The sequence below is a fragment of the Pteropus vampyrus genome, unplaced genomic scaffold (assembly GCF_000151845.1).
Source record: "Pteropus vampyrus isolate Shadow unplaced genomic scaffold, Pvam_2.0 Scaffold215, whole genome shotgun sequence".
Lineage (NCBI taxonomy): Eukaryota > Metazoa > Chordata > Mammalia > Chiroptera > Pteropodidae > Pteropus > Pteropus vampyrus.
The window spans coordinates 1,825,715-1,851,559 of NW_011888996.1; the positions used below are offsets into that span (position 1 = coordinate 1,825,715).

At 38.3% G+C, this 25,845-nt stretch overlaps 1 protein-coding gene across 1 annotated transcript in view; it reads left to right on the top strand.

Annotated features, from left to right (window-relative positions):
• CPQ (carboxypeptidase Q) overlaps positions 1-25,845 on the top strand; it is a 357,555-nt gene that overhangs the window by 125,508 nt on the left and 206,202 nt on the right. The window contains exons 4-7 of the mRNA XM_023538239.1: positions 700-911; positions 8,710-8,719; positions 21,583-21,598; positions 24,503-24,510. Coding sequence (XP_023394007.1) covers positions 700-911; positions 8,710-8,719; positions 21,583-21,598; positions 24,503-24,510 — 246 coding nt within the window. The remainder of the gene's footprint in view (positions 1-699; positions 912-8,709; positions 8,720-21,582; positions 21,599-24,502; positions 24,511-25,845) is intronic.

Genomic DNA, 25,845 nt, shown 5'->3' on the forward strand with positions numbered 1-25,845 from the left:
TAATGTAAGAAGCATCTTGAAATTAGCAGGAAAAATTTAACAAATCAGGATAATATTTCTCCTTTATTGCCAAAATTATGATAGTGTTCTTTTTCTTAACACAGAGCAATCGAGGTCCTGGATGTATTCAGCACTTTCCTTCATAGGAGCACAAACATTTCTCATTGTCCCATAGTTTTCCTGCAAAGCGTTCTACCACCAATTCCAGGCTACATATTCTGACCTCTTTGTTTGGGTGGGAAGAGAGTAGCCCCAGAGCCTGTCAGTGACCAGAGAGCTGAGTGTACCTGGGCTAGTTTTCTTCCAGTTGTATAGGTCTTCCGGTCCGTAGCCCTGATGGACTTCAGAGTTCTCTTTGTCTCCTGGAACCCATGTGTTCACCTCTTGGTCCTGAAGATACTCTTAATGTTCTTCCAGGTTTGAGGCAATTTGCAACTTTAAAGGATCATCCAAATTATCAAAATAAATTTCATGTAATGTTTTCAATGAGGTGATTATTAAGTTGAAGTTTCTAAGTTATTTTTACCAAAAAGAAAACTTATGTTCATATCACAATCAAATAAAACAATATTTCCCACTCGTTCTACTTCTCATATGTGAACAAAGTTCAGTGAAAGTCAAATGTCAGATACAGATGCTTAAAATATACTTGTGGTTCTTTTCTGCTTTCAAGGTAACCTGGTGGCTTATTTTCTCAAGTCCTCACACAGGTGTTCAGGAATACCAGGATGGTGTGCCAAAGATCCCAACAGCCTGTATTACAGTAGAAGATGCAGAATTGATGTCAAGGATGGTTTCTCGTGGGAGCAGAATTATCATTCAGCTGAAGATGGGGGCACAGAACTACCCAGATGCTAATTCCTTCAACACTGTAGCAGAGATCGTTGGTAGCAAGTATCCAGATCAGGTGAGTAAAGGAGGCAATAAGATGTCTGGGAATTGGGAGTTGTGGTCAAGAAAGTTGGGTCTGCAGGGATGGTCCTTGTAGACTCATTAACAGCAGACACTTTCAAAAGTTTGCTACATTGAAAAGTTTTACTACACAGACTGAAGAAAGGCAGGACTAATTGAGAGGTCGAATGGGGTCCATTGTGTGGAAATTCAACCTCTGAATAGCTGAGAGCAATATTTGTACATATATGTTGTATACATTCCATTTGGTGCCAGCTTGGCATTTGAGATCATACCAATAACTAATAGTTATTGTGCTTTTTGTGTGAACTATCTTATTTGATCCTTTCAAAGCTCAGTGAAATAGGATCTATTTTCTTCATTTTATAGGTGAGAAAACTAATGTAGAGGGAAATTCACTTGCCTAAAGTCCACACAACCTGTAAGTGACTGAGAAAGGACTCAAAGCCGAGACCTTATGAATATTAAACTAAGCTTTAAACCACAGTTTATGTACAATTTCCAGAGTTTTTTTTTTTTTTTTAATCAAAGTTTGAAAATCAAATAATCCTAGAGGCATGTCCAGACTATATACTGGCTGAAGGTCAAATAACTTTGGCAAGTTACTTATTCTCTGAGTCTTAGAGCATGAGTCATTGGGGGTCTTCGTCTGAGGCATTCAGGGGGGATCATGGTCTGTGGCTAAAGCATTAAGGCAGAGGAGTTCTCAGGGCTGCAGAGGCCAGAGGGCTGAGCCAGTGCTGGATCAGACAGCTTCTGAGGGCCACTGGCATCTTCTGGCTGGGAATACATGGGCCTACTCCTCAGCCCAGCCTGATTTTTAAAAAATAATTAGCTTTATTGAGATATAATCTACATAATGTAAATTTACCAAATTCGATGAGTTTTGAAAAATCTATACAGTAATGTAACCACTACCACAATCATGTAACATTTTCCACTGCCGTGTACATTCCCTTGTACCCCTTTGCAGTCCCTTTCCTCCTTGACTCCCCTGCCTCTGTCACATCCAGATCTGCTTTCTGGAACTATAGTTTTTCTTCTCTAGAATTTCTATAAGTGGAATCATAGAATGTGTAATCTTTCGTGTCTGACTTCTTTCACTCAGTATAATGCTTTTGAGATTCATCCATGTCGTGTCGGTTGTCCATTCCTTAATGCTGAGTAGTATTTCAGTGTATAGATAGACCACAGTTTGTCTATTCAGCAGTTGTTGGCCATTAGGGTGATTTCTAGTGTTTGACTGTTATGAATAAAACTGTGAATATTCTTGTGCAAGTCTTTCTGTGGATATGTTTTCATTTCTCTTTGGATAAATGCTTAGAAGTAGGATTGCTGGGCCAGCCAGAATTTTAAAATACTCTGATTGCTGTGAAGATGCTTTGATCTCCATATTCTATGGCGGTAGTAGGGAGATTCCAGAGAGGTCCCAGGGTTGAGGATTAAACTTTCACTCCTACCATAGTGTTGCTTAGCCTTCCACAAGTTGGGCATAAATACTTTGTTACCAAGATGTAAAAAAGTAGATTAACAAAAGTTCTCTCACAAAGAAGTCACAGTATTACTTCCACAGAAGGAATGTAGAGGAGGGCAGTACAGTGAAGTCCATGTGGCTGTATTTTGGAAAGACTTCTGTTTTATAGCCTGCCTGGATCCCCAGAGCTAGGTCCAGACAGTGAAGGGAAGTGGCAAGCATGGGTTTGTTCCCTATTCCGGGTATAAGGCGACTTAAAGAACCTGAATATGCACACTCCATCCTTGATCAATGCCATCTCCCATGAAGCCTCCTCTGGTAACACTCCCCTCATTCTAGCCCTTTATGCCATTATTATGGTGTCATCTCCCACCAGAAAATACTTTGAATAGACTCTTTTTATTTCTGTCCTTTATTTTTTTTTTTCTCACTAATTCCTGTCCTAGGCCTTGACATGCAGTAGCTTCTCAACACATATTTTGTTTCAGTAAAATGAAGAGAGGAAGTAAAGGAGAAAATGGTTGGAGGATTTTCTTTATGTCCATTCTCTTTAAATCTAGAAGTTTTCCTGCCCATTTAGAATACTAATTGTCCATTGGCATATTAGACATCACCCCTAAATGCATGTCCAAAGCTGAACACCTCCACTCCTTCATACTTCAGTTGGTGATCTCTGTTAAAGGAACAATATCTACCAATCAGCACAGTTAGAAAACTGCATATGTTTTTCATTCTCTCCTTTTTATCACTGTCCTACAGCCAAGTACTACATCCTATTTAGTCTTTCAGCATATTTAACAACAACAACAAAAAATCCGTTACTGCTATTATTATCCTAATTCAGGCCCTTGCTATTTCCCTCTTAATTTTTTTTCTTCTGAGCTTTCCCCTACTTCTATATTTTTACAATGCAGCTCAGAGTTATCTTGTAAAACACAGTTCTCCACATAGTGTTTTTCTGCTGTTAGGCCCTCTCTCCTATTCCCTATAGGATGAAGGTTATGATAAAGATAAATGCCAGGATGAGTGATCAGAGAGGTGAGCAAAATAGGAAAGATACTAAGAGGAAGGAGAGTTTGGGAGGATTAAATGGGAGGCAGTTATAGTTCAGAGGAAATGATATAGTACTATTCATAAATAAGCAAGAAATGAGAGTGAAGAAAGAGGGAAAGGAAACGTATAATGGAGAATCAAAAACCAACTAAGAACCTATCTTTCACTGGCCAGTGAGGGAGTTCAACTCACCTAAATTCTGGTAAACTTTTCTAAAATCATTCAATTTTATTTTTAATTATCGGTAGTGTTGACAGTGACATAAATATTGGTCTTGATAGTTTAGGTTGACTAACTTTACTGCCTTGCTCCATACTGTACTAAAGGATAGTGCTAAATAACACTGAGCAAATTAATTGCAATGAAAATTATCTCTAGAAAATAAGAGGTTATACTGAAGTTATCATTATTCTGCTTGCAAGGTGAACATCCTGGGTGACTTGAAGGTGGGCTAACACACAGTGGCTGATTGATGCTATTACAGCTTTAACACCCAGCACGACCCATTATAGCTCATTATTCATGCGCAACACCTTAATGAAAGGAAAGCAATTAGCACATAAAGAATCCTTTTAATTTGGCCTAAGAATCATAAACAAAGTGTGGTGAATATCAGCTCTGGAAAGTGTATATATGATTGATGAAGCATTAACACAGTTTAAAACCCTATTGCATAATCATACCATAAGCCTGGACTGAATTAACCACATACTTTAAAAAATGCCAATAATACAAAAACTTTACTGGGTTTCAATATGTGAAAATGGCAGAGTAGGAGTATTATACACATAAATCCTACCTTCTTCCTAAAGAACCCACAGTGTCATGTTTTGGCTCCTCCAAGCCCCAGTTTCTCCACTTTGACCTCTTCAGAAACTGCTCCTCTGTGATTTGGGCATGTTCTGGAGGGTTCAGTGGACCCTGACCAATTTGAGGGAGTGCATTTCCTTGGGGGAAAGCAGTCCTCTGAGAGCTCTGATATTAGGCCTCAACTCCTTGCTCTCAGCTTCCCCCCTGGGAAACCATTGTATCTTTGAGGCCCATCCGCAGTTGAGAATGAGTCTGAGAGAGTGAAGAGAGCTTTTTGACTCTGAGTTTATAGTCCCTGGTGCTAAAATGGCAATATTATTTCTCATTAAAGAGTTCATTTGAATTGGAAAATTCGTAGGAAACTTGTTGCTACCCACGAATAAATTTTATTTTTTATCAAATCAATAGAGGTGAGCCTAACACTTAAATAGTCTTAGACAGAGGCAGAGACAGAGAGCTAGGGGTCTTAGCAATCCAATCCCAATTCCCTGACCTTCAGGTGAGGAAACTGAATCCATCAGTGACTTGTCCCAGGGATCAATAAATACGTGAGAGGAATGCACCTGGAATGTGACTCCAGATTCCCTGACTCTCATTTCTTTCTACCCCAAAGATATTCCATTATGCATGGGCATACCTTAGCTTGATATAGGCAGTGTAATGACTTGGTAGGAATGGCACTGGATATAGGCAGTGCCATTCCTACCAAGTCATTACATAGGAGATATCGTGTCTTACTTTCATGCTTTTCCTCCTGGCATCTCTTTCTTAGGCACAAAGAGCCCTCATAAATAGTCTCTTGTCTCGGAGTTTCTTTAGAACTCTCATGAGGATTATCACCTGGGAAACCCACCTGTGCTTGATCCATTTCTTCTATGCATCCTCCTTCCATCAAGTCTTTCTTGGACCTCATCCTTTTTTAGCAGCTTGTCACTTTGGAAAAGGATCTGATGGATGAAGCACTTCTGTGATATTAATGACTCTTTATGATGCCATTCCTTGTGCCCCTGTTCATACCCTTTCACTCTCACCAATCATGGAATTAGATGCTTCTGGTTTAGCAGAGGAACACCAACAAAGCCAAAATAGATGTATTATCAATTATATCATTAAAAAAACTCCAAAATTTGTAATTTTGAAATAATTTTAGAATCACAAGAAATTGCAAAAATAGTGCCGAATGTTTGAGTGTACCCTTTGGCTTCCCCAGTGATGACATCTCATACAACCACAGTACATTAACCTAACGAGGAAACTGGTGAGACAATACTCCTGAGAACGAGTTGCTTCTTGTGAATCAGGGGCTGCCTTGTGGGCATCCTCTGTGTAGCGCCCAGTGTAAGGGGGAAGGACCCTGTCCTGATAGTAGCCCGAATAGCCCTTTCCCAGGCTTAGTTTATGATGTTTCCAGGTATCTCACTCAAACGAGCAAACAAACACAGAAGGAGGGTTGTTCTCAAATTAACCTGACAAGAGGGCAAATTACCTAAAATGTGTAGTGGAACCTCTCTCATGATAGCAAATTCCCCAATGTTGACTCTTGGTGCTAGCCCATTGCTTTTGCTCCTCATTATGAGAATTGCTTAATAAATGCGATATTATGAGAATTGCTTAATAAATGCGATATTTTAAAAATGTTAACATATTCAGGAAATCTTATGATGGATTTGTGTGGAAAAGAAAAATGTTTTAGACTTTTTTCTTTGGTTTGATAATATCAAAATCCATTTTGATAAAGCCCTGATAAGTGAAATTATTTTTTTATACATGCCTTTTTCCTACAGAAGTTATTTTCATGGATTCGAAAAACAATTTCAGTTTCATATGCCAGTATTATTTCAAATGTAATGCAGCACTTATACAGGCTAGTGGGAAACACTGAAATGAAAACTTTAGTTTTTTTTTTTAACTGAACAATTTATTTTTCTGTTTTATCTTATTGTGGAGCAGGGTTTCTCAACATCATCACTGTTGATATTTGGACTAAATAATTTTTTGTTGTGGAGATCTGCCCTGTGTATTGCAGAATATTTAGTAGCATCTTCACCCATTACCTATAACCATGACCATCAAAAATGACTCCAAACATTGCAAATGTCTGGGACAAAGTCACTCTAGATTGCGAATCACTGGTGTGGAGTAGTAGAAAGAATACTGGGTGGATTTTTCCATACCTTGCTTCTGATTTTATTTCTGTCACGAATAAGCTGAGTGGCTTCTGGCCACTTAATCTTTCAACTATAGGATGGGGGACTTTGTCTGGAAAAGATGAAGGTCATTTCCAGCCCTAAAATTCTATTATTAAAAAAAAATACTGGAGATTATCATCACACTGGTTGTATACACTATATAATATTAGATGGTAATAAGACACAATGGGAGCCCTTTCATTATTTCAGAGATTAGAGGTATTGGTAGATGTTTTTGTTTTTTATATTCTTCGTTCAAATACAGTTAGGAGCTCTTCTATTGGAAAAGTTGAATAAACTGCCTCTTCTTTTGTATGTGCCACTTCTTAGTCTTCAATGTATTCATGTGCACTGGGAATTTATAAGCAGCAGTTTTGCAGTATTCCACAAACCTTTTGAGAATGTAGGATAGAGGCATAAGATCCATTGGGTAGCTTGTGTTTTGTTGGTTTTTACATCCATTTACATATTCATTTTTATATTCATTTTTTCAACTATTCATTTATTCAACACATTTATTGAGTATCTGGTTTGTGTCAGGCACAAGGGTTATAGCAATAGCCTTGGGTGGGCAGTATAGCACTGCACTTAGTAAGAAACATAGCCTACAGAATTCAAATCCCACCTCTTATATTTTGCTGGTAGGTTATTTTGCCTGTCTGACCCTCAATAAATATTAGCCTTCTCTGGAGAGGAAGAGCTTATGCAAGAGCAAGGAGCTGAGATATAGGAGGGACACAGCAGGAAGGACGAACTATAGAAGGCGTGGCAGGCTGTGTGAAGTTCTGGGGCTTTGTCTGGTTGGCACTAGAGAGTCACTGAAGGATTTTCACAGTAGATTTGCAGATGAGTTCACTCTGGCCACTGTATACATTTGAAGGGACAAAGACTGAAATCCAGTTAGGAGATAGGACTTGAACTAAGATGGTTGAAACAGGTAGAAAAGAGAAGGATTCGAGAAATATTTATGAAATATTTAGGAAAAATTGGCAAGAGTTGATAAAGTTGGGATATAGAGAGAAAAAGAAGGAAAAGTACACTTTGGTTAAGTAGGAAAAGTCATTCATTAATTCTACAGGACAACATAGAGCTTCTACTTTATGTTGTTTATATCAAATTGCCCTCACAACACTTGTGGTGTCATAGTAGAGATGGCAAAGTAAAAAAGTAACAGCAAAAGAAGACGGTAAATGATACAACATAGCAACTATACGGTATGACAGGGACTCATTTCAGGGGAATTATCTTGGTCAAGGAGGTCAAGGAATGCTTTCTGGAGCGATCCAGCTTATTCCTCCAGCATGAGTAGTTAAAACATGAGTAGCTAGCCATGCTAAAGGTTATGGGGATGGAGTCGGGATGGGAAATAATCCAAGCAGATGGAGAAGTATATATGAAAGCCCAAAGAGTAGTAGTATTCTTTTTTTAAGGAATGCGATGTGACCTCCTATAATTTCCAAGTCCGTTTTTTTAAAAAAATAAATTATTGAAATACTCAGCAGTCCCTTCGGAAACAGCTTTAATGTTGATGCTGTCAAGACCCTTGTTGAAGGAATGAACAAAACCTGATTGACCTGGCGAGCAAACCCATTCCATACATAATTGGTTAGAGGCTTTGTAGCAAATGCAGCTTTGCCTTTCATCTAAATACGTAGTCTGTTGATCTGCAAAACCTTCTTAATGGGTACAGCAAGTTATTCTGCCTGGGTGGGAGGCTTTTTACTAACTTAAGCAGCTGTTTAAAGTTTCATAAGCAAAGTAATTATTAAATCTTTCATGAACATGTTGGTTGGAACATTCATTCACATCTTAACCTTGAGTTGCAAAGTTTTGGGGGGTGAGGTTAAAGAGTTTTAAGCTGGCAAATTTTATTCTTTTTTTCTTTCTTATTATAAACTTTTTATGGCTTAGAACCAGCCAATCTAAATCATGAAAGGAAAAATACATGTGTGGCAAGTATGAGACATTTCGTTGTTTATTTTTCAAATTTCTAAAATGTGCTCATGGCTGGGCATGCCTCTGGGCTCATAAAGACAGCAAATGGAAATAGTTCAGGCCAGACAGGCTGTTTTAGATAGATAGCCACCCAGGTAGGCAAGGCAAACCTTAGAGAGTACTCTTTCCTATATTCAATAAATCATCTTAGTGTGCCAGAATGGGACCTGCAAAGTAGGAGGATGCCATCTTTCATAGATTTGAACACCTTTCCCTTATTAATAAGGAGCCATTTAATACTAATCATAAAATGAGTAATAATCTACACTTATGGAGTACTTATTATGTGACAGACAGTATTCTATATGCTTGTCATGCATTTTCTCCTTTAATCTTCACTATGACCTTGTCAAATAAGCAATGCTGTTATCCCCATGTTCTGGATGAAGAAACTAAGGCTTGGAGAGATCACAAAGTTCACAGAGCTTCAGTGTGGCAGATCTAAGAGTTAAACTCAATTTTTATGTTAATTAATTGTTCAATTAATTAACAATTAAGTATCCTGTGATTCTTAGTCCCTTTCTGTTCTAGTTTGTGAAATGTTGCTACTTAGTTTCCTGTTTTACCCTAAATGAAAAGAAAACCAGGACAACTATCAGCATCATAATCAACAGCTTATTGAATACCTACTACGTGTAGAACTCTGTTATAAGCTTGGGAAATATTCTGCGGCAAAGAAGAAAGATGATAAAGGGGTCCTGGCATGGTGGCTGAGTAAAGTAGGCAGTGAATTCTGGAACTCGGGCTATACAGCACTAATGCAGGGCCTGCAGTGCTGTATGCTGGCTGGCCTAGTACTAACGTGCTGTACTTTACAGTCTACAGTGTACTCTCACCTGTCTTATCCTATTTAATCCTGACGGCAGGGCCGATTATTACATTTTCTACTTTAAAGATGAAGAAGCTGAGATTCAGAGTAAATGACTAAAGTCAGACATACTTCTAGCAAGTGGGAGATAAGATTCAAAATTTGATTCCTCTTTAACTTGCTATAGTCACTGCCCAGAGCCCTGCAGTTTAATACAGCATAAAATAAATGCTTTAGGAATGCCATAAAAAAACAACCTAAAAATGAAAATGTTTAAGTAAAATATTATAATATAATGCAGTTGTGGTGGTTGTAGAATATGTCCACAAATTCTTTTAATAGATGAGGCTGGATTCTCTTCCTCTACATGTTGGCTGTACTTAGTTATTTACTTCTAAGGAATAGAATGTGGCAGAAATGATGATATACGATGTCTGAGATTAGAACATAAAAAGCAATGAGGCTTCCTCCTTGTTCTTTCTCTTGGGTCACTCACTCTGGTTGAAGCCAGCTACCACGTTGTGGAGAGGTCTGTTACCGACCAGCACAAATTAGCCAGCAAGTGGAACCAACAGCTCCAGTCAAGTCTTCAGATGACTGCAACCTTAGCCAACATCTTGACCCTGAGCCAGAACCACCTGGCTAAGCCACTCCCAAATTCTTGACCCACAAAAATTATGAGAGAATAAATATGTATTATTTTGAGCCACAAACTTTTGGGGTGAACTAATATAGCAATCAAGTAATACAAGATACATAGTAAGGAGTACCTGTGTCTGGACCGTCAGGACAACTGGCTACTGAATGATGGGAAAGATGAGTAGGAATTTAATACATGGGCAAAGAATGTATTAGGGGGTGTTCTGGGCAAATAGAAAAGTGTGCAAAAAAGTACAAAACTGTGCCGCAGCAAGGCTACATTTTAGAAACTACAAATAAAGGACAAGACAAAAACCTCACAACTCGAAAATCATGGCATTTGGAGTATGAGAATCTCACTAAGAACCTGCTACTTTATGTGGTAATGTAGCAACTAATGTTCCTAAGAGTGACTTAAGTCTGAAAGACATTAAGTTCCATATGGACTATTTAAGAAGATAGGAAGGCAATTAAAACATTAAAATATTTAGTTCAAAAATTAAAACAAAAATAGTACTGTATAAGTCTTTATTGAAAGGGAAGTCCAGGCTATCCAAATAGCCACCTCCCTATGTGGTTAGTTCACTAAACTGTCTGGGTTTGTGTTTTGAAAACCTGAAGCTTAAATGTAGGGCCAAGAAATAGCTAATGAAGAACACCTGGATTTTCTCCAGGATTTCACTCTCCCAGTTGTGCTGCAACAATCAGGTAGAAATTAACATTTTATAACCAATTATGTGTTTTGCTTGGCATCATGCTAACCAACTGAAATTTTTAAAAAGAGAATTGCCCAAATTGACTTGTTATTCTATGCCATATCTCATTCATTGACTATTTATTGAGTGCTACCCCTGCGTTACCCACTGTGGCAGGCCCATAAACTAAACCTTCATATTTGTGTTGCAAAAATCTCTTTGCATCCCAGTTCCAGCTCCACAGTTTACTAGAGTTAATGGTGGCTCCTGGTAGAAAGATTCCATTTATTATTTAAGTTAGGTTTTAATATAAAATTAATACTTATTCATTTGAAAAATAAAAAAAGAAATGAAAAGAATTTTTATGAAGAAACACATTAACTCAAGACAATTGCTATTCACATCTTGCTGCATTTCTTTCCCTATATTTTCTTCCATGAATATATTTATAGACATATTTTATAGATAGTGTCAGATCCAATTTTTGTTTAACATCAGACAAAATAGCCCTTGGAATATAAATTTGTGATATTTAAGTTATTCTAACAATTGGATATTCTGTAATTTACTTAACCTGCTATTAGATGTTTTGATTATATGTGAATCTTTCAGTAAAATGATGTTATATATAAATAAATATGCAGCTAGAGAATTTTGAAGTTGTCTTTTGAATTGTTTATGAGGTTTGCCAAGATCGGGTAATTTTAAATAATAATCTAAAAGAAGCTCGGGAAGAGGTTAACATGGTTTCTCTCCCTGCCAACAGCACTGCTTTTGGAAAGTTCTGAAATGACTATGTGGCCATATGCCGAATGTGCCGTCATAGTTATGCTATTAGTTAAATTAAACATGAATGATTGGATGAAGAACATTATTATTCTGTGCACATTCTTGACTCTTAATTTAAGGTTAAACTAACTTAAATTAATGTCATGTGAATTTTTAGCAGCAATTATGGCCAGTTAATGCATGTTTTTTCTTAGTCATGCCTCATCTCTTTGCAAAATTACAATATTTCATTCCAAATTTATTCTGACCAGATTTGTAAGTAGCACTTTCTCCTATTTTCTCTCAGTGTTATATCAGAAGGTTTTGAGTTTATACTATAAACCACCATTTGTGTATTTTCATAATGAGCCTCTAAGAAGTGGGCCCGGATATGAGAGCATAAGACTCAATGCAAATCAGGGTACCGGACCCAGTCCTTTATTCTTCAGAGAATATTGTGTAGACATAGAGATGCCATCTTAACATCTCTGTTCTAGTCTTTCTTCTCTGCATCTGTCTGGGATGCCAGTACCCAACCAATATTCCTTAAGTAAACTTCTACATAGAAGTATGCTTCTGTCACCCCTCTATTTAAAAAAGTCAGTGGCTCCTTATTTCCTGTAAGATAATAGCCAATACTCCTTAAATCTGACACTTAAAGCCTTGCATCTGCAAGATATTATACTTGTCATACCTTTCCCCACAGGTAATCTATATTTTGGAAGCCCAAAATATTCTCTCTTCCATGCGTTTTGTATCACTTTCCTGTCTCTTTGTCTTCCACATAGCAGTCTCCTTTTCTGTATCTGCCTGTTGAAATCTTACTTGCTCCTTCTTTATTCATTTATTCACTGTTTAATTGAATTATTAAATAACATAATTTATTTAATAAATATTTACTGAGCACCAATTGCATGTCAGATGGTGTTCAAGGGCCAGCTCAAATGCCACCTCCCCCAAAGCCTTTCCTAACCACCTCAGCCATATGTCACAAATCTGTACCTCACTGATGTGTATATAGTAGGCACTCAAAAATGCTTTTTGAATTAAAGAAAAAGATGAATGAATGAATAAATGAATTAACTAATGAATAAGATAAAAGTTTTGCCTTCTCTACCAAGAGAAGCTAAAGAATAAAATAAAATAGTTAAATTAGAATAGAAATTTAAGATTTTTACGGGTTTCGAGTCTATGAAACACCCTCAACATGATGTCTATATTGGATAATCTCAGCAGAAAAGGGAATGTATGGCATCCCTGTCTTCTGATTTCTGGATCAGTGCTTTCTTTTAAAAGCATGTTACCATATTCTATATTCTGTAGATATTGATATCAAAGAGAGTATTACACTTTGTCATCGCTTTTCATAAACGACATCATTGAATAGGAAGATTCTACTTTGAATGTCAGTAACCTATTTTAGCGTTCAAAAAGGCAAATATGTTAACCTGGGTGGTGAGAAAAACATAGCAAATTAAGTAATTTTGAAAAACCATTTATTCTAAATAATATGTAAGAGCTGGGGACCTTGATTCTCAATGGAAATGAGCCTTCAGAATGAAATCATAACCATCAGCTTGTGCTTACCATGTGTCAGGAATTTTATCATCCAGCTTCTCATTTAATCCCCCAAACAACTCTATGAATCAGGTATTTTATTTTCCTCATTTTGCAGATGGATAATCATAAATTTAAAGAGATTAGGCAATTTGCCCATGCCCACTGGACTAGTAAATCTGAGATGTGGGCAGGTTAAATCTTAGTCATTCAGTCTCTGAAGCCCATGAATTTAATCTCTGTGCTCTTTTTCAACCTTTGTATTCTTCTTTATCTACTCATGAGGTTAGAAATGTGTGGGCTTATCTTACAGATCCTCTCTGTTACCTCAAAATGATCATTTTATTTACATAGTTGTTTCTGTATTAGCTCTATGAATGATGAATAAGACGCTGGGATCGATTTTATTTTTGCAGGAAACTACTGAAACCACAGAAAGTTTGAATCTCAAAAATTGTTCTGTTTCAAGTGGTTAGAGGTTCCCTTTTAATCTGTACACCATTCTGAATCTGAGTAGGTATGACTCTCTTGAAGATGATCATTCTTTCAAAATCTGGAGTTTGTGTTCTTTTTCTAGTATTTAGGACAAAGAAGTAAAAAAAAAAAATGATGGGCCTCTAATTAAAGAATCAGAGCTTAAAGAAGGTGTTTTTGTCTGCCCAGGATCCCTTCCTTTGGGGATGGCCCCTTTCCCAACATTCGAGATTCTGGTGGACTGCCAACTCCCATTACTAAGAACTGGAAACTTGAGCAGAGACACAACGAGGACAGAGGATGTGGGAGCTGAGTCATCCATGACATTACCCTGTGCAGTTCAAGATCTCTGAGCCTCTGTTTTCCCTTTGGCAAAGTGGGGTTTGTATTCCTCACTGAGTTGTTTGAGGATTGAGTGAGATATTGTCAATGAAAGCTTTGGCATAGAGTTGTTATTCAATGAGTGGTAGTTACCACACTTTGAAATTAGTGGTCCTGGTGAACAATTCTTTTTTCCCTAAGAGATGGAAAGGCAAAAATAAACTCTTTCTACTGAGGAGGCAGCAAATACAGAATTATTTATGGTACTTGAGAAGAACATTCAACTATTCAAATGATGAATTAGCAAGAGATAATCAGGGTGATTGTGAACTATAGGATGATGCACTGCTGCTTTTATGATGCTGCTGTTTAAACTCACAATACTTTCTTCTTTAAGAAAGTCAATGATAGGAAAAAACCCAGGTTACTTGGCAGGAGGAGGGTTGGAGGGGAACATGGAAGGAATAAGAAGGATAGTAGTCTATCAAGGAATAGCCATTCAAACATCTAGTGGCCAATCTTTCTTTTAATGAATAGGATTATGGTGAGGCTCCAGTATGTTAATAAATGTTCTACGGGTGGTGAGAACTTCAAAAGTGAAATGACGTGTATTGGATTTGATAATAAAAATATAGAGAATTAAAATGAGATGTCCAGGAGGCATCTGTGTTAAGGAAACTTAGGATCAAGACTTTCTATATTCAACTGATGAAAGGTTGTGGGCAAAATTAAGATGCTGTGATGGAAAAAGAAAGGGTCCTGCTGACCAGTAGAACACCCACGTGAAGCGATGGGGGAATCTGATCAAGCAAGTCTCTTTGATCTTTAATATAGGGGCTTGGAGAGAGTATTAGAAGCAGTTACATACCTACTTAAAATGTGACTTGTTATATTATTTCAAATTTGAACAATTGCTAATTTACCAGGAGTTGTACAAAAAGTAGGTCATCTGGAATTTGGAATATACTTCCACATAGACATGAGGCTGAAAATGACTGTTTAAGTCATTTTCTAATATTGGCTCTGCCAGAACAAGGTATGGGGGTAAGGAAAAGTCACTATGAGGGTCACAGGATGATGAAAGAAGACTTTATAATTTTGGGACTTTGTGCCAACTGTTGGCAAAAAAAAAAAAAAAAAAGATAATGTTGTTTGTGATGGCCCCCCTTTTTTGTCCTCTTCTTCCAGTTCTTGGTACCCTTTCTCCCTAACAGAATCTTCTTTTTGCAAAACAACTCGCTGAGATAGGTATTACCCCAGTGACATAATTGAGAAAAATGAGGCTCAGAGAGGTTTATGGAACTTGCTCACATCCATATAATAAGTAAATGAGAAAAGGCAGTTTCATAATCGGGTATGTCTGTCTCTAAAACTCATGAACTCCAACATTTTTGGTTTGGAACATCTGAATTATTAGTACCATCACTAACAAAATAAAGGAATACAGGTTGGAGTAGGGTGTGGGCAGAAGAAAGGTGAACTTGGTTTTAGATATGTTGATTTTGAGCTGCCTTACAGTAGCCATGTTGTGCTATCTGGTCACAAGAGGAATTTGGGTTTGTTGCCCAGTGGTGGACATGGGTACACATGGAATGTTTCATTTGCTGCAGAATAGTGGAGGATAAATAGGTGAATGTATAGACAGAGGTAGCTAATTAGCTAGTTAGCTAGATAAATAGATGGGTAGATAGATATTTGTTGGTGCATTGTGTGTTCAGAAGCTGGGAAATGTCTGCAGTCACTAGTCAATATTTCTATTGCTTAGTAACTTTAATTTCTTCATGTTGCTATGACAAGTACAACTTTCATAGTTATTTTTTGTATCTAAGGGCTGATCATGGTACCTATGAATGATGCATAAGTGACAATTTTGTATTATGAGCATTACTGTGACTCTTGAAATCATAGAATCTCAAGGTTGAAAGGGAACTTAATATTCTCTCTTGGATTTGCTCTATTTTAGACTTTGCTTTACACCTCTATAAGGTCCTTACTGACACATTACAACCCTTTAGATAGCTCTCTTTACATGAAAGATCTCACTTTTGAGGTAACATATTCCTACCTGAAGTGGATACTTACCATTTGTTCCTAGTTCTACCCATAGAAGACAAATCCCAATACCTCTTCCATCTGAGAGCTCATCACGTATTTGGAAACAGCCTCCACATCTCTCCTGATGTTTCTGTGTTAAGATGAATTTCTTCTCCATCTTTTCAGTGGCTTTTTAAGGGACGTATTCCTTCAGGGAAGGACTTGTTGGCCCAGTTTCTGGGAATGCACTCAGTTGGCCTCCAGTATAGTTGCCTTCAGGGATGGTTTCATTGGCAGAGAGCTGTTCATCCAAGGTCGCCTTGCTTTGTTGTGGTCCACATCCAATGACTGATTGATATGGGGATATGAAGGCCCAGTTATTTAAGTCCAGTATGTGACAACTCTGACAAGCCATTTTAGTTTTAGAGCTGCCAGTGGGGTCAGCTATGGCCATTATTGGACTGCATTACAACTTGACTTCTGTTCCTTCTCATGTCCTTCCCTTCCCTTTCTCAGAGCATAGGCATTCCACATGTGAAACTCTGGCGCAGTCTGCTTGCTGTGGAGCCCAGTCTGTAATGCTTGGCTTTAAGTCTTCACACGAGCCATTCCAATTTGTTTATGGGCTTAGACACCTTGATAGGGCTTCTGGAGTAGATGGATATCTAGGGATAATCTACTATATGATCATAATACATTTGGCTTTGAAGAATATTTTAAATTAAGATTCATTGCTACTAATCTAATGTGTAAAGCTGTTATAACAGAAATTTTTCAGTGGAGATGTTGTAGCTTAGGCTACCCCTCAAAAGCAGAACCTGAGAAAGGGATTACATGTAAGTAGTTTATTTCAAGAAATTATCCCAAAGAACAGAAGTGGAAGACTGGAAGCAGCAAAGGATGGAAAGCCTATCCAGGTGTTCATTATCGGCCTACTCATCACTATGAGCAACAGAGATGAACTCCCACTGCAACCTTCTGAGAAGCCAGGTAGAGTTGTCTGCCAGAGATGAAAAAAAAGAGTATTTATCTGTAGCTCCCAATTCTCATTAGTGAAATCTGGCACCACGAAGTGTTAACTCCCTTGCACTTCCAGGTTTGTGAATGCCTCAGAATAGTTGAGTGAGAACCTGCCACCTACCCAGGAGGTAGCCACAGAAAACTCTGGGGTGAAAATGAAAGATACCAGGTATAGCTGAGGCAAGATGGTATGAGTTTACCCCTGTGTACAGTTGCTTGCTGCAGCAATTGGAACTAAGGAGTTGAGCTGAGAAGGTCTGAAAGAGGGCATAAGAAGGGACCAATATAGCCATAAGCAGTAGCAGTGTTTCTGAGACTTTGTTTGTGTATGGATTTTATGAAGGACAGAGTTCACTGGACTGGATTTTCTCCTAAGTCCATAGAACTATTGCCAGGCCTCTACTTTATGATAATAATAGGTAAAGAAACTTTCTGATGAATTAGAAGTAGGGAAGTAGTGTGCTTACTCATGAATAAAATACTTAATTGGCTGGTTAGATTTACCACCAGTAAAATATTACAAAGAGAAATTGCAGAAAATACTATATAAAGGTTCATATACTCCTCTTGCTTTTCTACCAATAGTGGATATTTTCTGCCAAGTATTTTGACAATAATTTGTGTAAGAGTTCCTTTAATGTCTTTGGTTTTGCTGCTTTGTGTTCACTGCATTTTGAATGTCAAAGAGATTTGACTCTGATAGTGTTAAACCATGTAGCAGTTTCTTGTTAAATTGGGGTGAAGAGTAAGGGAATTGGGAGGTAGCTTAGAATTTAAATGAAAGATCATCTTTCATTGTATGGATAAGGCACAGCATCATAACCTGTATAGGTCCAACTGTTCCTTATGTGTGAGTTAGCCATTAGTGACTCAGCTCTGAAATAGTCATAGTAATCTTCATCATTTCATAGCTATAGTTTTTCACTGGCAGCTTCCTAATGAGCTCATCTTTAGGGTGCCAAGTGGCAGAGCTATGGGCTTTCTTCAAGAGATCTGAGAGATGTAGTCAGACAGACAATTAGCATTTTTATTTACTTTGGGAGAGCTTTGAGTCCCAAGACCTGCCTCACATTGTCCAGGTAGTACTTGTACTGCCTAACAAAACGTGTCAAAAATTTCATACTTGTCATCCCAGGAATTTGGCAGTAACAAGAATGAGAAGACCAGGACTGAGATGTTGGTAACAAAGGAGGGGTCTAGTCAGAGCTATACATCAAGAAGACAAGATATCTAAGTTGTGGAAGGAGGAAGGCCAGTTAAGGCACAGAGGTATAGACTGGGTTAAGTTCATGAAGCTCATCTTGGAATTAGGAAGCTAGTTAGGATACTGAGTGGAAGGAAAGAGATGGAGCCCCAAGCCAGAGAGCCTAGGAAATCAGATGTCAGACTGTGGAACAGATGTCTAGTAGTGGTAAACATGTATTGTGTTACTTATTACATGTCAGGTGCTGTTCTAATCATTTTGTGTATATAAGTAATTTCATTCTCACAGTAAGTCTGTGAGGTAGGTGCTATCATTTTGAATGCATATTTTGCAGATGAAATAACTGAGGCACAAAAAAGTTAGATAACTTGTCCAATTTTACATAACTCTTAAGTGGTTCAGTTTGGATTCAACCCAGGTAGTCTTTTCCCCAAAGTTCATGCTTTTCTTAATATTGTTTATCACTTACATACCTGCTTCTAAGATAGAAGCTTCTCATGAGTTATAAATTTCCTTGATGAGAGACCAAGACTAGTTCAGAATATGTGGGGGAATGGAGGAGATGGTGTGTCAGATATAGCTTTTATGTGCCTTCTCACATCCATCTGAGCCAATTGCACCTTTCATGCTGCTCAGGAAACCACCCAGTCACCTGCCCTCAGAGAGATAGGTCCTTGCCCTTGCCAGTCACTCTGCTGTTGGCCAGCTGGTCCCCTGCTTGGAGTTTCTAGCTCATGCTGGCACTGTGGGACTTGGATGAGATACCAAACCAGGGAGCCTAGGACGAGGCCCCCATGAGCATCATAAAAAGCTGGACGATACAATCTGGAAATGCAGGAGAGTTAACTCCCTTTGGGGTGAAATTCGGTTATAGAGGAAAGCAGGGGACAGGAGAGGAGTGCCAGATAATTTCCCTCATCTTTCTCTGTCCCATCAACAACTCTGAGGCATGAGTTTTCTTTCTAGAACATCCAGAAAGTCTTTTTTTGTCATAGATTCTCCTGCCCAAAGTTCCATCATGTCTTTTGTGGCTTATCTCGAAGTAATAAGCAGCATAGTCATACTTCACTTGGCATTACTTGATGCCCTTCCTAATCCCCCTTTCCTTCTTTCTAATTCTTACTTCTCTGGGTCCCCCCATTTCCTACCCATCCTAAATCATTAAAGCCAAGCTAAGAAAGTGGGCCTAGGCTAAAAGTGGAAACAAAGAGAGGAGCGGGCAGTGTCTCAGCAATACTTCATTATTCAGTAACAAAAAGGATATCGATCCTTTGAAAAACACATTTTAAATAGAGTGGAAGTTGATATTATGACTAACAGGTAAGTTTCAGTACTTAATAAGAAGTTAATTTTACCATTCTGTGAGTACTTCCAAAGGATAAGGGACTTTTCAGAGTGAAGAACATTGCTGGGGTAGTCTCGCCCCCGTCGGGCTAGTTGGGACCTCATTTGCTTTGCTGTCTCCTCTTCCTCTTCATATTATAAATAACCAGCATTTTCAAAACACATAAATATATGCCTGACACTGCACTATATGGTGCACAATTTCTAATTTACTCCTTTGAGGTAGAAAACTGAGACTCAGAGAAGTGACGGATGAAGAGCTAATGGGCCCTAGAGCCAGGATTCAAACCCAGGTCTGCAAGACTCTGAATTCTATATTCATAAGTGATACCTTCTACTATCTTCTGCAAAGTTTCTTATCATGAAGGTTACTTGGAGCACGGAAAAGCCACATGGAGAGAAAATATGACACGAAAACATCTTATTCCTTTTGTTTTAATTTGCTGCAAAAGCAACTTCTGATGGAGTCAGCTGCTGGTGTTTGGAGTGTCCATGCCTCATACGAGGAAATATTAGTTTCTGGGTAGCAGACTTAATACTTCTCAAGCCAAGAATACCTCCCATTGTAAAATAATTAGTGAGCCCTCTGGCTCCTTGATCACGCTTTTAGGTATGGGATTGGCATGAATCCGTCCTCTAAGTCTGCCTGACAGAGCCAGACCCCTAACATGGTGATCTTGTGGAGGTCGCCCAGCCCACAGCAGCCGGCTGACTCCCTCCTCAGTATCTCCCTTGGTAGATGTCCTTAGGGGAGTCAATTTTTCTTTAAAATTATTTCCTCAAATCTAACCCTCTTATATCCCAACTTTCTCTTCTTGGTACATGCCCAGAGTTTTGTGTTCATGCATAAAGAGGACCACATTTGCCGTGGAGAATGTAAATAGCATTTCACATTTGACTTTGAGATGTCACATACCACAGTTTGCCCTCCTAGTAATGTTTTTTTTTTTTTGTCATTGTTATTTAGTTTTCCTTTGTTTCAGTTATTATTTGTTTAAATGTTGGAGACAAGGCCCTTGTTGAAAGTCATGAAATCTGGGACCTTATTGCAGCTCTGGCTTACAGCTGGGTGACTTTGATCTGCCACGTAGCCCTTTGGGGACTCAGTTCATTCACCTGCAGTATGGGAGAGTTGGGTGATTTTATTTATTCCCAAACCATGCTGACCATTAAATCACCACTGATGCTTTTATAGAAGGGCCCCATCTTAGACCTGTTAACCACAATTCAGCTGAAGGGAAGAGAGAGGAGGGTGGGGATGGAGCAAAGGCTCAGAATCCATAAATTGCAACAAACTCCCCAGGTCATTGTGATACACAGTTTAAGAACCATTTTATGCAGTACTCCCAGTACACAACTCCAGTGGTACCGTTTGTATTGTGTGAACTCCGTGGGCACTGTTCACACAGAATAGAATGTGAATTGTGCCTCTTGGAGTTATGGAACACAGCCACCCTGTATGACTAATTTCTGCAGAGTCATTTCCAAGCATGCATATTTATTGATTTTAGGTCAGCAGAGTAGAGTGAGCTGCTGAGTAGACAGTGGCCCAGAAGCGTGCAGATAAGAGTTGGAGGCATAGTAGCTGTGACAGTAGATCAGGAAAGTCGAAGGCAATTTAAGGACAGCTAATGAACATTGACCCAGAGAAGCTATCGGGTTGTCTCCTAGATTATAGCTAGTACCTATGTGAGAAGAGAGATAGTTCTGTGAAGAAAGCCAGAGCATCAGAAGTGTTTTGGCCCAAAAGGTGAGCCTTGGGTCAGAGTTCCTCAGACAGGGTTGAGTTGAAGAAAAGCAAGGCTTTCTTGTAGCTTAACACAAGCTTGTAGTTGCACCTAATTTCTCTGCTTTGGGATTTATTTGGCTTTGTTTTCTCTTTATACAGGGTGAAGCTCCTTTTGAAAAAATAATCCAGCCTTTTTAAAACAAAATCAAAGAAAAGAAAAAAAAAATTTTTTATGTTTAAGCCTGTATAGAAATATCACAGTAGCTGCCAGAAGCCAGGTTATGTTGATAAAAGACTAGAAAAAGAATTGAGGGCACCAGGGCAGATAAAAGCTTAAAATTCTAGGGGAAGAGAGTTGGGATACAGTTGTGATTAGATTAAATGTTATAATGAATTTTTCTTCTCATAAGCTAATGATTTGTTGCAGAGCTGCTTGAGGTATGTTTATTGCTAGGGCAGTACTTTTCTTAATTTGCATGAGAATCACTTGAGGCATGTGTTAAAAATGCAGATTCCTGCCAAGCCCCTAGCCAATTCTGATTCAGTGGGTATGGAGAGGACACCTGGGCTCTGTATTTTAAGTGAGCATCCAGGGATCACACTTTGAGAATGCTGTCCTAGATACTGAGAGGAAGGATGGTGAACTGTTTCAGAATAGAGCTTGTATTCGTTGAGAATTAACTTCTCTGAGCCTTTGTTTCACCTCATGTGATATTAATAGTGATGCTTTCTCTTACCAAAATCACAAATCTTAGCAAAATATTTCAAAATAAACTGTGGATAAGAAAGATGGTGCTAATTACTTAGAATAGAAATCTACATGAATAAAAGCCTATGTCATGGGCTTGTGTAGACTCACCCTTACCCCTAGCCCTTAGTATGGGAATATGCATACATATATATATATCTGATTGAGTTTGATTGGGAACCTTGGAAAGATTTCTCAGACATCAAAATGACAGAACTTTTATTAGTTATATCTGTGCCTATTAGAAAATAGGATCTGCCAAAGTAATGTAGAAGGAGAATTTGCCAAGACAGATTAACCAATGAATTATATTTGCAATATATTTTGTATTTGTAATATATTTTATTCCTATTTGGAGCATGTATTAGTTAAAATCTAGCTGTTGTAACAAAGTGATCTAACAATATAGCAGCTCAAATAACAAAGAAGCTTATTTATTGCTCATGTAGCAGGCCTGCTATGAATGGTCCATGTCCGTTCAGAAGCTCAGCTCCCTGCAGACATTCAGGGTACGCTTTCTTTCCATCTTGTTGCTCTGTTATCACCCAGAGCACTGTCATCATCTGCATTGCAGAAGCTGGCTTGGTAAAGAGGACGGGAAACATCTTAAGGCTCAGACCTGGAAGCGGCACATCTCTTCCATTCACAAGTCATTGATGAACTTAAAAACACCACTATGCCTAAGTGAAAGGGAGTGTGGAAAATGTAGCCTAGCTGAATATCAATAAAATCAGCCAGACTTCTATCATTAATGCTATAGAAGAAGAGGAGAACAGAGTTGGTGACTAGCTAACAGACTCTGCCACAGGAAAAGTATATGGAACTTTGAAAGTGGAGCCAGTCACTACTTTTCATGGCTTCACTAATTGGCCAGAGCTGCTGCTAGGCTGTGGAGTATGCTATTTCTTTTGATGTGCTGTTCCCAGCCTGTCTAAAGCCTCATTCCTGGTATCCAGCTAGGCCTGCAAGTTTTTCTGGACAATGTGGATACTGGCATTCTCTGTTCTCAAATTTAGGCTTCTTCTCCTGTATCCTATGTAGATTATGAAAAAAGAGTTATTGAGTTCTGTCCTACAGTTAATATATGTGGTATTGGTTCAAAAATGTTGGCAAAAGCACCAGTATGAATTGTCTTCCGTTTGCTTTTCTGATGGTTGTGACATAATGAATCTAAAGTATGACTATTATCACATAATGAGAGACTCTGAAAATTAAGTACATTTTCTTAAGGATCATCCAGGCAGAAAATGAGTTTTCTGATTTTCAACATTTTTACTGATGGTTCTCAAGGCTCTACCTGTCCCTGAACTCTCCTTAGTCTATGCTACCTCTTTCATATCTCTCTCTCTCTCTCTCTCTCTCTCTCTCTCCCCTCCCTTGTCTCTCTCTGTCTCTGTCTTGTGGGGGAAAGTTGGGGAGAGAATGTTCTACCATGACAATGTATTTCTGAATTCTTAAAGTTGTTTCTCATTATTTTGTGATGTATAGCACTATTCATAACAGGAAGGTCTTATAATTAGCTGCCTTACGATGCTCTAGAGGTGAAGCCACTCTGCTTCCATGTATCTAAAAGATTAGTGACTTAGACTGAAGATTGGCAGGTGATAGGCACTGTTAGGAAGTATGGAAGCAAACTGATATGAGTGAGAGCTGTTGTCTGGATAGGTATATTGGTTTAGAGAGTGACTTTCCCACTGTAGGAATTGGATCCCTATAACTGTGGTGTGACTCCAGTGAGATTAAATTACTTCAGAAAAGAATCTGAAGGCATATTGAGGGCTGAGAAATTGTTCAGGAAGCTCAGATTACTAAAAGCAAAAACATTCATATGTATAAGAGGAGGAATAGGAGATAGATTACTTTCTTAACATCTAGTTGAGATTGTCATTAAAGTTTGTCTCACTGGAAAAATTATATAGCCATTTCTCTTTTTAATTTTGTATATACACATACCACATATACACATATATTTTGGTGGAGGGATGTTTTGTTTTATTTTTATGTCACAATTTAATAGCCTTTTACATTCTCCAAGAGATCTAGGCTGCCAGCCATGTTCCCACAGTGTTCTGGAATTCTTCCCTCCACCCTTAGCCTGCCTATCACCCAAGCAATTTTAGCGATTCTCTAGTGCCTCACCAACTGCATGTCCATATCTTGGTGAATGTTCTATCTTAGATTTCATGTTCAGCCACTTGTGAGAGCAATTTATAATAAAACCAAGATGTGACCTATTTTGTGTCCAGGAGTCTGCCTGTGATATGTAATGTGCCCTCAGTGAGGGAACAGCTGTGATGTGAATGGATTTGTGAGAGAAAAATTGCCTTTATTTCTCTCCCTCTTTTCTCATGGATATAAAACTTTGTTATGGTAAACTAAACCTCTGATATCATGTACAACTGCTGGCATTCTAGATTGTTTTAATGGCCACTCCTTATTGCTTAATACTAAGTATTACCATCTGTTTCTTTCTTAATTATAAATGCAGCAGGAATTCACAATTACATCAGTAACGGTGGAAATAAAATGGAGTTAGAAGCCTTGTACTTAACACAAGGCAGCCCTCCTCTAATGCTTTCCTTCTGTCACAAGCAATGGTCAGAGAGGAGAATTCCTCAGTGGTTTTCTCCCTCTCTTCTCCATGTACTTACCATGAGAGTATCATGCTATGGTTTCAACAATTTTATTTGAGAGAGAGAGGGAGCACTGTATTTTTCTGTCCATGGAGTGGGATGTGTGGGCAGATCTTTCTCACAGTATGGGAAGCCAGCTGTGATTGTCCTGCTGTTTTGGCCTATGTTTTTGTGAGAAGGGAGATAAATTGTAATAGCCCAATGACATAAGTCACATTCATCCCCCAGAGGAGTTGGGAGTGAACATCTAAAGAACTTTGATCAGCCCACTGGAAGCCAGTCTGCCAGTCCCTGAAAAATAAGGGAACATTTGTGGAGAGAGGGCATGTAGAAAATGAAGAGATATTTAATTTTGTATTACTTAAGCTTTTATTTTTCATTAAGTGGAAAAAAATATCAAATTTTCCACTCGTATTTTAGAATTAAAAGAAATCCTTAGAAATCATGCAACTCAAGCCATGGTCCCTCTTCTTTCTTTGTGTGGTACTTGGCCATGGTGAACGTGAGCTTTGGAGTTAGCAGAACAGGATTTGAATTTTGAGTCAGCTTTGTGTGCTGTGTGTTCTCGTAATTGAGTCCTCAGTGTCTCGGTTCTCCTCATTTGTCGCAGTGGTATCAGAATGCTTCTTGTGAAACCTACTGTTTGGATTAAGTGAGAGGAGGAGACATGTAAATCCTGGCCTATTGGGTGGCCCATGGTTTTCTTCCCTTCTTCCCATTCATGTTTATGGTAAATGACAGAATATTGGTCCAAAGAGGTTAAATTCTTTGCCCAATATTATACATATAGTTAACGGCAAACCTGGAACTGGAAGTCATATTTTCTAAAACCAATGTATTCCAAAGTTTTTTCTCACTAAGGCATATCTAGACCTATTGCTACCTTTCTCTATCCTTATCACACATTGTACGTTTGTTTAATAATATCCTTAATAATTACCATTTGTATAATACTCTTTATCTGTAAATTACTTTGTAAAATATATATTCCCACTTTATATGCAGTTGGCGAAATCATGTTATAATCATATCATTACTCCTATTTTATCATTGGGGGAACTGAAACTTTGAACGACCAAGTATCTTGTTGAGGTCACACTGAAGACTGAGTGAGGATTTGAACCTAGGTCTGAGAGACTTCAATGTGTGGGCTTCATTCTGTTCTAAATGGACTCTCACTGTTACACCAGCACATGTAGGAGAGGACTGAGAGATGAAAAAAACAGGAATCCGTGCTATTATCTATAACTTAGTAGGTGTAGTTAAAATTTTTTAGGATGAGGATGCTCCAAGAAGAACAAAACGGTTTTCTTGGATTATAGTAATATTTTAGTACCATGTGCCTTCTAGCCACCAGAAGGATTCCCTGGGTAAGTAAAAGAGTAGAGCAAGAAACAGAGGTTTCCACTGGGAGTAGTTACAAAACCGAACCCAACCC